The 11888-nt window shown below is 51.9% G+C and overlaps 1 protein-coding gene and 1 long non-coding RNA gene across 2 annotated transcripts; one reads left to right on the top strand and one right to left on the bottom strand.

Moving 5' to 3' along the window:
• Positions 1–1869: 1869 nt before the first annotated feature.
• LOC118894998 lies at positions 1870–7161 on the bottom strand. Its single transcript, XR_005019806.1, has 3 exons — positions 7123–7161; positions 3230–3306; positions 1870–2289 (listed from the first exon to the last, which is right to left on the bottom strand). It is a non-coding gene; the product is annotated as an uncharacterized LOC118894998 (long non-coding RNA).
• A 1180-nt stretch (positions 7162–8341) lies between these two features.
• On the top strand, positions 8342–10852 carry HES1 (hes family bHLH transcription factor 1). The gene is made up of 4 exons (XM_036851850.1): positions 8342–8693; positions 8835–8930; positions 9181–9268; positions 9927–10852. Exons 1-4 carry the CDS (start codon positions 8586–8588, stop codon positions 10475–10477), a joined length of 843 nt encoding a protein of 280 aa, XP_036707745.1. The 5' UTR covers positions 8342–8585; the 3' UTR covers positions 10478–10852.
• The last annotated feature ends 1036 nt before the right edge of the window (positions 10853–11888 follow it).

The following is an 11888-nucleotide window of genomic DNA, read 5'->3' on the forward strand; positions in this document are numbered from 1 at the left end:
GTCCGTGGGCTCTTGTGTTATGCCTATAGCAATACAAAAGCATAGAACAAATAACTAGCGAGGAAAAGTGATGTCGGTTCCAGAGTTCCACAGGCCCCTCAGTCACAGGCCCGGTCTCCCTTCCTGAGATCTTCCAGGAAGCCTCTCAGAAGGTACCAGATGCTGAACTAAGCAGCTCAACCTCAGCCCAGTGAAAACTATGGTCATCAATTTTCCATGTCCTTTCCGGAACCTGCACAGTCATCTTCTTGCTAAGTGGGATTCCTTCCCCTCACCTTCTCCACCCTGGCTTCCTGCCACAAGAAAGTACCCTTCCTCCTTGCTCCCCGCCCAAGATGTGTCCTCCGGATTACTGATACTCTCTAACAAATTGACAGTCATCTCCCTTCTTCCCTCTGCTCCAGTTTCTTGACGTCTTATTCTTGCCGGTGGCTGAAGGAAAGTCTGTTCTCTCCTGGCGTCTAAGCTCCCTGCCCTGTTTCTCTAGAGGTACAACTTTCCAGGAAGCTTGTCTATCCTATATCCTGTGCCCTCAACAGCCCATGGTGTCCTGAACTAATCACTTGAATCCTCTCTCTCCCCCTCCCTGGGCCTTCCACCATGTCTTTCTAGGCTAGGTTATAAGGATATATATGAGGACAAAATGCTGTAATGAACTATAAAGTGCCTTGTCCACTGTCAAATACTACAAGGCAAGAAGACAGGTACCCTCCGACTCTGTGGAAGAGACCAGAAGCTCCCGAAATGCTAGAACCCACCAGAGTCTTAAGTGGCAGTTGTGGCAGCTGCCCGGACTGTCTTTTCTTGTTCCCTAAGTCTGATACCTAAAAGGAAAACGTATATCTCACATGCAAATACCATCTCTCTACCACTTGGAAAAATTCATTCTTTTTCTCACCTCTCCCTCTGCTATTCTATGTGGCCCCTGCGAGCGGCTTCCGGTCTCCTGGAACTCAGAAATCAAGATCTCTTCTTTTCCAGAGGTCACAGGGTGGTGAGCAAATTCTAGAGGGAATCACGGTGCAGCAAGCCTGGCATTTAACCACGCTGTGTGCTGGGCATATTCTGTCACACCACCACACTCGCATACCAGCAGGTAGCTCCGGTTCTCAACCGGAAAATCCATCTTTGGTGGTAATGTTAGTCACTTGCTGTAGATGATATTTCAAAATGTTCTTCTCATACAGATACAGAGGGGCGGGTTTCTGGACTGGTGGGTAGGAAACTCGAGCCTAATTCTGGCCTTCTCTTCCCTCTCTGGAGAGGCTGTTACACCTTAGTCCAGTCACTTCTTCCTAGGCTCAATTTTCCTTTGCATTCAATGAACGGACCCATTAAGCCACCTGTTGGGTCTCCTACTTTGCCTCCCCTACCCCTTTCCTGTAAGCCGAGGAAAATAAGCAAGGGTAACAATGACAGTGCCTTTGATTTAAAATATGCCTTATACATTCATCCCATATCACTTTCTGGCCCTAAGTTTTATCCAAATGATTCTCTTGGTTAGTTGCATTGTTTTTGTTTTGGATTTTTTGAGAAATTTGATCTGATGTCACAATTTGAGCAGCTATCAGCAAGCCCAGCAAACCCATGTCCTGGGTTTAAAGGGGCTAAGACTTCACCCCACCTTCCTGAGTCTTCCAGAGGCCCCTACAGGCACCAGCCCCCGTGCAGTTCTGAGCCTTTCACACACAAGGGTGCAAGTCAGCAAACGTGCAATCCCTCAGAAATGCCTGCCTTCATCCCTGGGCTTGCAGGCTTGCCTCACTGCAGCCCTGCTCAGAGAATAAAAGGTTAGCTGAGAGCACATTTAGAGCCTGCCCGTCATGGCTGCTGTGGCCAAATGTGGGAGTTAAGCTGTCCCCGGTGCCCTGCCCCCGCCCCATGGGAAAGGCTTTCCTGGCAACCATCCTCTTTTTGGGCCCATTAGAAAAGCGCACATTCCCTTGGTCCCACTGGCTGTGGTCAAGTTTTCCAAAGGGCTGGGGGGAAGCAGAAAGCATTACAGTCTGCTATGAGCCAATGCTTAAAACTTTGTTTTTCCACCTTCACCCGCGATTTGCAGTTCGAGGTCCCAGCTTGGCCAGAAACCAACTAGGCAGTTTTGTTTAGAAGTAGCAACTTATTTTTATCAAAGATGGAATGCAGAGCTGCGGTCGTTTCGAATGCCACTGCATGGCAACCAGGACTCTTGCTGCAAGCATTCCTGAATCCTCTTCTGTCGGTAGACACTTGGCTTTCTTGTCTATCCCTTTCTCCATCCAAATGCTGGGTGCAGAGCCGCTCAAGTGCCTAAAAGTTAAGAAAAAAAAAGTTCTGGAAATTCAAAGTATCTTTATTAAAGTGTCTATTTTATTTTATTTATTTATTTATTTATTTATTTATTTATTTAAAGTGTCTATTTCAAATCCAAGTTCTGGCAGTGATCACAACTCTATAAACCCATCCTCAGTTTCCCAAAGCCCACAGCACTGTGGCGTGATGGAAAGGGCTTCGAGCTGGCTTCTGGCCCCCACTCTGGCCCTATGTTGCTTGAACCAGTCCCTGGCCCTCTCTGGGCCTTAGAGTACCCACTTGTAATCAGAGATTGCCTGGAACAGCTTCCTCAACGTTTCTGGGTCAAAAAAGCTTTGAGATTCTGCTAAAAGCTGTGGACCTTCTCCTTGGGGGCGGCGGGGGAATGATGCATTTGTTCATTCATTCAAAAAGTATTTATTGAGCTCCTGCTAAATATGCATGGAGAGACATAATTTTGAATTCCATTTCAGGGGGTTCCCTGGGGGTTCATCGTGAACCTTAAGGTCAGAAATCCCGGTCGTGAATTCTGCTGTGATGAGCATATATGGACTCATCTAGAAGGACCACAATAATGATTTTAGTAAAGGATCACAAAACTACCAGTCAGGTAGATGCCAGAAGATGAAGGCAGCAAGGCAGTCATTACATCATGCAGGTGACGCCTGGCTTCCCTCGCCTTCTCAGTGCCCCCAGCCAGCATGCGCGAGGGCAAACACGCGCGCACACCGGGGCAGGAATGTGCTGTTTCTGGGCACTTGTACTGTGGGGAGCTGGCTGCAGCCCTACAGAGACAAACATCTCTTCTATCCTGGGCTTTATTTTTCTCACGGTCTCTGAAAGGGCTGCGATCAGGTGATAGGTGTGGGACTGCTCCCTGTACAGGTGCGGAGCAGGTATGGAGGGGGAGGGGAAAATCCGCCCAGTGTGTACTTACTCAAAGCTCTTTCAATAGCCCTCCCAGGATAGCTCTTGGCAGGGCAGCTACCACGTCCCTGGCAGGCTGCAGGGAATCTGAGTGTGAGAAAGTCAGTCAAGCGGAGGAAAAGGGGAAAAAAAAAAAAAAAAGCTTCAAGTCCTCAGGCAAAATACCTTTTTTCTTCTTCTCTCACTCTTTCTCCTTTCTTTAGCTTTAAACCAAACCCACAAACCATTCCGATACCCAGGGACAAAGGGGTGTCTCACTAGAGATGCGGTTATTTGTTTTATGGTTTAAAGCAAACAGGTGATGCAATAAGATGGAGAAAAATCACCCTTCATGGGGCAGAAAGGGGGAAGGAGACAAACACAGCAGCCCCTGATTGTATTTATTGGGCATGATACAGTGGGAAAGATTCCTGGTGTTTTGCTGGTCTCACATGGGGATCAAAGAAATGACCTCTGCTGATGAACAGGGTTCAGTTTTCTCTGTGCTTTGGGGGGAGGGGCGGAGGGGATGAGGAAGACGGAAAAATAAAGGCTGTTTCTCTCTAAGAAGAGCTTTCCAAATCCAAAAGGCTTTTCTTGAGTTTAGGAGCTTAGTTACCCATTTGAGAAGGTGCGGAGAGTGTCCCGTTGGTTGGTACTGTTTTCACTGCCCAGGATAAGGATGCTGAAAAATAGCCTCTGAGCACATTTGCAAAGAAAGTTTCTACTTGAATGGTTGGGATGGAGGGCTGACAATTTCATGGCTTGGTTTTTTGTTTGTTTGTTTATTTGGTCCAGAAACAAATTCATGGCAAAATTTTGACCAGCTCTCTCTATCTGAAAATGTGTGTGTGTGTGTGTGTGTGTGTGTTTAAATTATTTGCTCATTCTACCAGTCTAAGCACTCCTAAAGTGGCAGTAAACGAGTTGTTGATTAACTATTTGGCCAATGAGGCTGTTTTAGGCACTGCAGTGAGACCATAACTTGACTATGTTCCACATTCTCCACGCACCTTCAGGGTGCCAAATCCTCAGGAGATGACAGAATCAGGGGAAAAAAAAAAAAAGGCTCTTAGGCTAGAAGGGACACAGGGTGGCATGCCCTGCTAGTTAATTAGGGCCCAAGAGAAGACAGCAGTCAATGTCATAGCAGAGTTTAATAGAGGAAGTCACTGGCTCTCATAGATTTGGGGGTAACCTGGAAAGGGTTAACAATCTTCCCTGGGAAGATTTTCATTCCTTGGAAGAATCTGGGTCAGAGTATTTATGCAGTTTTTAAAAAGTCAGATGCTGAGCAGAAGCATTTTAAGAAGCTTGCAAAGTCTGTACAGCAGAAAGCAGGGTAACTCATAGTCTCATCACCTTTCACCAAGAGGATGTCAAACACACAGGGAAACTCCACTTTTTTCAAAAGCAACAGACAATTTTCTGTCATCACCACTTTTCCATCTGTTTAAAATAAGAAAGAAAAGTCCTTCCCCACTGGCCCAGGTTGCAGGTCAACAAAGGAGGCATTGTTCATCATTTTTTCAGAACATGATAGGGCACAGCCCACTCTGCAGTGTGTAAAGAAAACACAGAAAAATCCCAGAGAGTAGCCTGAGGGGCAAGAGTGAGTAAACTCAGCCTGCAATGAGGTACAGGTTTGGCTGCAGACTTGAGGGCTGTCCTGGAAGACGGAAATGAGGCTTGGAAGGTAAATTCGGTCCCAGTCACAAGGATTCCTTGGTTGGACTCCAGGTTGTGGGGGAACATTGCAGTAAAGGGTAGGCAGGTTTCTGCAGAACTTGGATCATTGGACAATGTGCAGTCAACGCCCAGGTGAGCTAGTTCTAGGCAGGTGCTTCCGGGTGAGTGTCAGTCTACACCTGTCACCTAGGAACCTCCTTTACTGGTTTGAACCTCCTAACTGGGCCCTCTGCCTCTGAACCTTGCAAACCACTCTCCACGTTTTCCCGGAGCCATCTTTCTAAAGGAGAACTTTGATGTCCCTTCTCTGCTCGAGAGCATTTCATAGCTCTCCACTGTCTGAAGATAAATCCAAAGTCATTTAGCAAGATGTTTAAGGGCCTTAAGTCTCCTCCTCCTCCAGTGCCTTCTTACACTCCTGGCTGTCACACACCCTAGGCTCCAGACCATGTTCCCTGAATAAAGACCTCAAGTTCCAAAGTCTAGGCTTTCAGTGTCATGGGTACTGCCATCCTCCCCAGCCCCATGACTCACTACATTTCCAATGCCCCAATCCTACCTATTTTTCAAGATACAAAGCACAGGACACCTCCTCCAGGAATTTTTCCAGGATACCCCAATTTATGAGTAATTCAATTATCCTAAAACTTCATAGCATTTTACTTCTATCTAGACACATAACTGTCTCTCTTGAACCTAGGACCTACAAAAGGAATATACGTGGAAATAGGCAGGTATCAGCTGCACTTAAGAGTTCAGTGTCTCTCTGCCCTAGGCTCCCTGAGGGCAATAACTATTGTATTTATCCCTGTACCCCCCCATATAGACCAGAAATAGTGTTGCCCATACAGGTGTGGTTCAGTGTTTCTTTTAGGTTCTCCTGATCTGATGGCTTGGGCCATCATCCAAGCCCTAAAAGAAAGGAGTAATAGAGGAATGCTCGGTCATCAATCAGGAAATCAGTCTGTCTGCCTCCAGAGTTGCAACTCCTTACAGGCTGCCATTCTATCTCTCGTCGTGGTAATCCCAGGGTTTAACACAGTGTCTGGCACAGAGCATGCGTTCCGTAATGAAAAGAAGAGAGGGGCTTGCCCAAGGTCACCCAGAGTCGGGAACCGCTGAATCTCATCCGGGACGAGATCTGGTGAAATCATTTACAGCATTATCTCAGTGGGGAGCTCAGAGGAAGGAAGGAATGAAGTGACTGAGAAATGTGTGCCAGGCCTCCGGCGGCCTCTAAGCCTAGGGAAAGGCTGGGAGGGCGGGGGGCGACATCAAACAAGACGCGCTCGGCTCCCGGGCTGCCCCGAGCCGCCCGAGCAGCGCCCCGAGCTCCCGGGCGGCGGGAAGGGCGGAAGGGGTGGGGGCGCGGGGCCCGGCGACCCGGGCAAGCGGGCGGGAGGGAGGGAGGCGGCGGTGGCGGCCGGCCGACCGGCCGGGGCTGTGCGCGTCGCCCGCCCTGCGCGGCAAATCCCCCAGGGAGGCCGCCGCCAGAGCCCTGGCGCTCCCGGCCCGGCGCCCGCCACGTGGCACCCGGCGGCGGCAGCGGCGGCTCCTCCCGGCGCGCGGCCCGGCCAACCGGCAGCACGCAGCCGCCCGCGCCGCCCGCGCCGCCCGCCTCCTCCCGGCCGCCCGCCGGCGGCCTCCCGGGCGCAGCGAGGGGGAGCTGCCCGGCCGCCCTGGACCCGGGGAAAGGGCGGGCGGCGCGAAGCTGCTTTAACCGCAGCCGCCGAGCGGAGGCAGGAGGCTGACCCGGCCGCTTCCTAAGTGCGGTCAGGCATCTCGTGACCGCGGCGGGCGCCGGAGGCCCCGCGGTGGGAGGGAGGGCCGGGGCTGGGAGCAAACAAGAAGGCCCCCACCCCTCCCCCGGGCTGTTGCTAGTGAGGCTTTCGGCAGAGTTAAAACCTCAAGCCCGAAATCAGGGGTGGAGTGGGGGGTTGGAATAATTCCCCACTCTCCACCCCAGGGCGTGCGCTCCCCGCCCGGAAGGGCTGACCTTGGCCCGGCGGAGTTGGTGGGGGTGGTGGGTGGGTGGTAAGCTCCGGGGCTCGGCTCCCGCCGCCCCCTCGGATTCCTGGCCCGGCGGGGACCAGAGGAGGGGGGGCCCGGACACACACACACACACACACACACACACACACACACACACCCCACACGCAGCGCGCGCCAATGAGCCCCGGCCAAGGCGCAGGGGGCGGGGTTTTCCCAGGCTCGAGCACAGCAGCTGCTATTTACCTTCTTGGCTTCTCCCGGGGACCAGGAACCAGCCCCCGCGCTCCGCCGCCCGCCGCCGCCCCCCGCCTCCCTGCCCCCGGGGCGCGCGCACACACACTCACACACGCACGCACACACACATCCTCCCGGCCCGGCCGCAGCCGCGGCGGCAATAAAACATCCTGGCACGTGCTTCGGCTCCTGGCGCGCCCTCGCCGGCCGGCTGATGTCAAACTGCAGCTCGGCTGGTGTAGCTCTTAAAGGGCCCGCGCGCGCCGGGTGCCGAGGCTGCCCCGGCCGCCCGCGGGGCGAGAAGGAGGGAGAGGCTGCCGCTCGGCTCGCCACCTCAACACGCGGCAGAATCGAGAGCCGGCGGGTGGAAAGGGAAAGGGTGGCGAGGACGCGCGCGCGTCCCTGAGGCATTGCCATGAAAGCCCCCCTTGTTCATCTTTCATTTGAAATTCCATTTCCTTTCTGCTCAGTTGGAAATTATTCTGATTGTTTCCTGGGGAAGCGCGGGGTCCAAGCCCCCAACTCCAGAAGAGAAATGAGGGCCGGTTCGGGGTGGGCGTGTGGGGGGGGGAGGGCGGGGATCAAAAACCACCTTGCTCTAAAAAACCTGCAAATGTAAGATGGAGGCACTTTTTCTGCATGCAGAAAAGGAATTTTTTTGGTCCGTTTTCTGCATTGTCGACTTTCACCCCTCTCCTCCCCCGAATGTGCGGAGACTGAGCGGCAAATCACTTGGATGTTTCCGTAACTCACACCCTTACACAATTCCCCCCTTTTAACCACTGCAATTATAACCTTTTATCCTTGCCCTTCTAAACCTTTTTAAAAATATATTTCAAATGAACTTATTAGCGTCAAAGCAGCTCTATTACACATGAACGGAAATAAGGAGCAAAGACCCTAGCCCCAAAAGAAATTAACTAGACCAGAGCAAACCCAATGCGGAAAAATCCTCTGTAAAGCAAAGCCCAGCAGGGAGAGTAGCAAAGGGTTAAAATCCTTTTGATTGACGTTGTAGCCTCTGGTGCCCCGGGCTCAGGCGCGCGCCATTGGCCGCCAGGCCTTGTGCCTGGCGGCCAATGGGGGGGCGCGGTCCACGAGCGGTGCCGCGTGTCTCCTCCTCCCATTGGCTGAAAGTTACTGTGGGAAAGAAAGTTTGGGAAGTTTCACACGAGCCGTTCGCGTGCAGTCCCAGATATATATAGAGGCCGCCAGGGCCTGGGGATCACACAGGATCCGGAGCTGGTGCTGATAACAGCGGAATCCCCCGTCTACCTCTCTCCTTGGTCCTGGAATTGCGCTACCGATCACCAAGTAGCCATAAGATATTGTAATAAACCCTCAGCACTTGCTCAGTAGTTTTGCGAAAGTCTCAAGTAGAAGGGACATAAACAAAACAATTTTTTTGTGTGTGAAGAACTCCAAAAATAAAATTCTCTAGGGATTAAAAAAAAAAAAGAAAGGAAAAGAAAATGCCAGCTGATATAATGGAGAAAAATTCCTCGTCCCCGGTGGCTGCTACCCCAGCCAGTGTCAACACGACACCGGATAAACCAAAGACAGCATCTGAGCACAGAAAGGTAAGGGCAGTACCTGCATCTCTTGCAGCCCCAAGAGATTAAGACGGGGTTGGGGGCGCCTTTCTCCCTTAAAATCAAGGGGTGAAATGGCAGGTCCCATGGGAACTCAGCGCTCTTTTTTTTTTTTTTTTTTCTTTACAGTCATCAAAGCCTATCATGGAGAAAAGACGAAGAGCAAGAATAAATGAAAGTCTGAGCCAGCTGAAAACACTGATTTTGGATGCTCTTAAGAAAGATGTAAGTGAATAATTCTGCTTTTTTTTTTCTTAAATAAAAAACCAAAATACTATTTCTCAGGTATTAAGAATGAAACCCCCTTGCCAGCGGGATCTCCGCCTGTACTGCATTCTCTGAGGCGGGAGGGCTGAGCCCTTCTAGCCAGGGTCTAGGGATGTCGCCACCACGGCCGGGGTGGGGAGGGACCCCCAGCACTCCGAGGCCTCTGGCGGGGCTCTCACTTTCCTCCCTTGCCTTCTCTTCGGTGCAGAGCTCACGGCATTCTAAGCTGGAGAAGGCAGACATTCTGGAAATGACAGTGAAGCACCTCCGGAACCTGCAGCGGGCGCAGATGACTGGTGAGGGCGGCTCGCCGCGTCCCCCTCTGCGGGCGTCCCTCTCTCCCCGCGGTGATTTCTTCCAGACTTCCGCCCGTGGTTGTGAGAGGCATTCAGCTACATTTTACTGCCTTGGCTCACTCTTGCGTTCCCACGGTCTGGGGCTTATTTATAGCCACAACTCCAAGTTGTTACTGTTCCGGAAAGGGAGGGAGAGAGGTTGTAGCAGCGAGGGCGGCGGGCGGCTTGGCAGTGGGGGAAGCGGGTGGGGGCGAAAGGACTTGGAACCGTGGCGGTTTTTAAGCTGCGTGGAGCCTGGGGTCATCTGGTTTAACACTCCCTCCTCCCCCACTACAGAACGGGAAATAAGGCTAGGATGGTGGAGAAGGGGGGAAGGGCATTATCCAAGGTCACATCGCGCGAGGGTGGGGAGGAGGCAAATCTGAGGCTTGAGATCGGTTTAAATGGAGTGACAGGGAGCGGAGAGGGAGCGTCTCGAGTTCGGTCGCCAAGCTAGTGTGGAGAGGCGGATGGTTTTTCTAAACCCAGCCCGGTAGCCAAGAGGCAGTTCCGCGGGCGGGTGGTCAGGGAGGCGCGCCGCGGGGACCTCCCAGGGCGGAGGCGGCGGCTTCGGGGCCAGGGCTGTTCGGTGACCCGTCTGTCTCCTTCTGGCCCGCAGCCGCGCTAAGCACAGACCCGAGCGTGCTGGGGAAGTACCGCGCCGGCTTCAGCGAGTGCATGAACGAGGTGACCCGCTTCCTGTCCACGTGTGAGGGCGTTAACACCGAGGTGCGCACCCGGCTCCTCGGCCACCTGGCCAACTGCATGACCCAGATCAACGCCATGACCTACCCTGGGCAGCCGCACCCCGCCTTACAGGCGCCGCCGCCACCCCCTCCGGGACCCGGAGGTCCCCAGCACGCGCCGTTCGCGCCGCCTCCGCCGCTCGTGCCCATCCCCGGGGGTGCGGCGCCCCCTCCCGGCGGCGCGCCCTGCAAGCTGGGCAGCCCGGCTGGAGAGGCGGCTAAGGTGTTCGGCGGCTTCCAGGTGGTGCCGGCTCCCGACGGCCAGTTTGCCTTCCTCATCCCCAACGGGGCCTTCGCTCACAGCGGCCCAGTCATCCCAGTCTACACCAGCAACAGCGGGACCTCCGTGGGCCCCAACGCGGTGTCGCCTTCCAGCGGCCCCTCGCTCACGGCGGACTCCATGTGGAGGCCGTGGCGGAACTGAGGGGTTCAGGCCACCCCTCCCCCTAAATTCCCCAACCCACCTCTCTTCCCTCGGGACACTAAACAGGAACTTGGAGGCTGGGAAAGAAGGGAGGACTTTTGTGATTAAGTGGTTACTTTGGTTTTTTTAATTTCTAAAGTTACTTTTTTGTAGAGAGCTGTATTAAGTGACTGACCATGCACTATATTTGTATATATTTTATATGTTCATATTGGATTGCGCCTTTGTATTATAAAAGTTCAGATGACATTTCGTTTTTTACACGAGATTTCTTTTTTATGTGATGCCAAAGATGTTTGAAAATGCTCTTAAAATATCTTCCTTTTGGGAAGTTTATTTGAGAAAATATAATAAAAGAAAAAAAAGAGTGAATGCTCTTATGTCTTAGAACTGATTATTTCAGAATATGTAAAAAAGAAGGTCTCGGGCAGAATTTGAATTATATGTAATCTGAGAATTCAGGAATTGGCTCTTTTGTTATTAAAAGAACATTTTAAAAAATCTGTGCAACCTTCTACCAACCCTCCTTGAACTAAATTCCATTTAATTTGTGAGAGAACCCATCTGATATGGCTTCCCTGATCAATTTGTGGTCAATCTCTTAAAGGATTTCAAAAACTTTTCTAGTTGCAATTGGGTAGTTCATTCAGTCCTGGTGCTCATACTGGCTCCTTCTGAGGAGGGTGGAACAGGGCTGAATTCATGAAGTTCATCAATCCAGTACTATTGCCCACTGCACATTTACGGGTGGCTCCTGCACCACTACTGCCCTGGGGTAGCTCACCAACATCCAAGTGAAAACAGTCTTCATAGCTGCAGCCTCCAGCCTTCAAGTGTCGGAGTCTTCCTTTAATTAGTCTTTAGGTGCAGCTAGACATTTTCTGTACCAGCATCTAAAAGTTTGAAATGCCTCTCTGCACCCTCTTCAAGCAAGCTGAGAAGGTCAACAGATTCCTTCTGCCAAGGAACAGCTAGTTAGACTCCCAAGTGGAGCCCGAGTCCAGATGATTAACACCAGACATATGTTTTTGATAAGTTTCTGTGCTTGGCTCTAATAGAGAAAGCATGTGGGGGCCTTGCTGGCAAGCACACAGGCCATCTTCCCCTTTTAATACAAACAGCAAGCGACCCCTTTGCTTGGTCATGCCCCATTTCCAGGCAAGATGTGGGCTCTAGATAGAAGCAAAAGGGTTGTCTCCGGTTTCAGCTCACATAACCCTCCTTAACAAGTCCTAACTCAAAGCGGACAGCTTTAAACTGTGCCAGGATCTGCAGGGAATTTCTTCCAAATCCCATCACAAAGGCTTGTCAGATTTTGTCAGATTTGGCCAGGTGTTTGACTGCATCCAGGTGTTGGGGAAATGAAAACCACGAGCCCTGCGAGACCAGACACATCAGCGGCGCTGTGGGT

This window comes from Balaenoptera musculus, chromosome 4 (assembly GCF_009873245.2).
Source record: "Balaenoptera musculus isolate JJ_BM4_2016_0621 chromosome 4, mBalMus1.pri.v3, whole genome shotgun sequence".
Classification (NCBI taxonomy): Eukaryota; Metazoa; Chordata; class Mammalia; order Artiodactyla; family Balaenopteridae; genus Balaenoptera; species Balaenoptera musculus.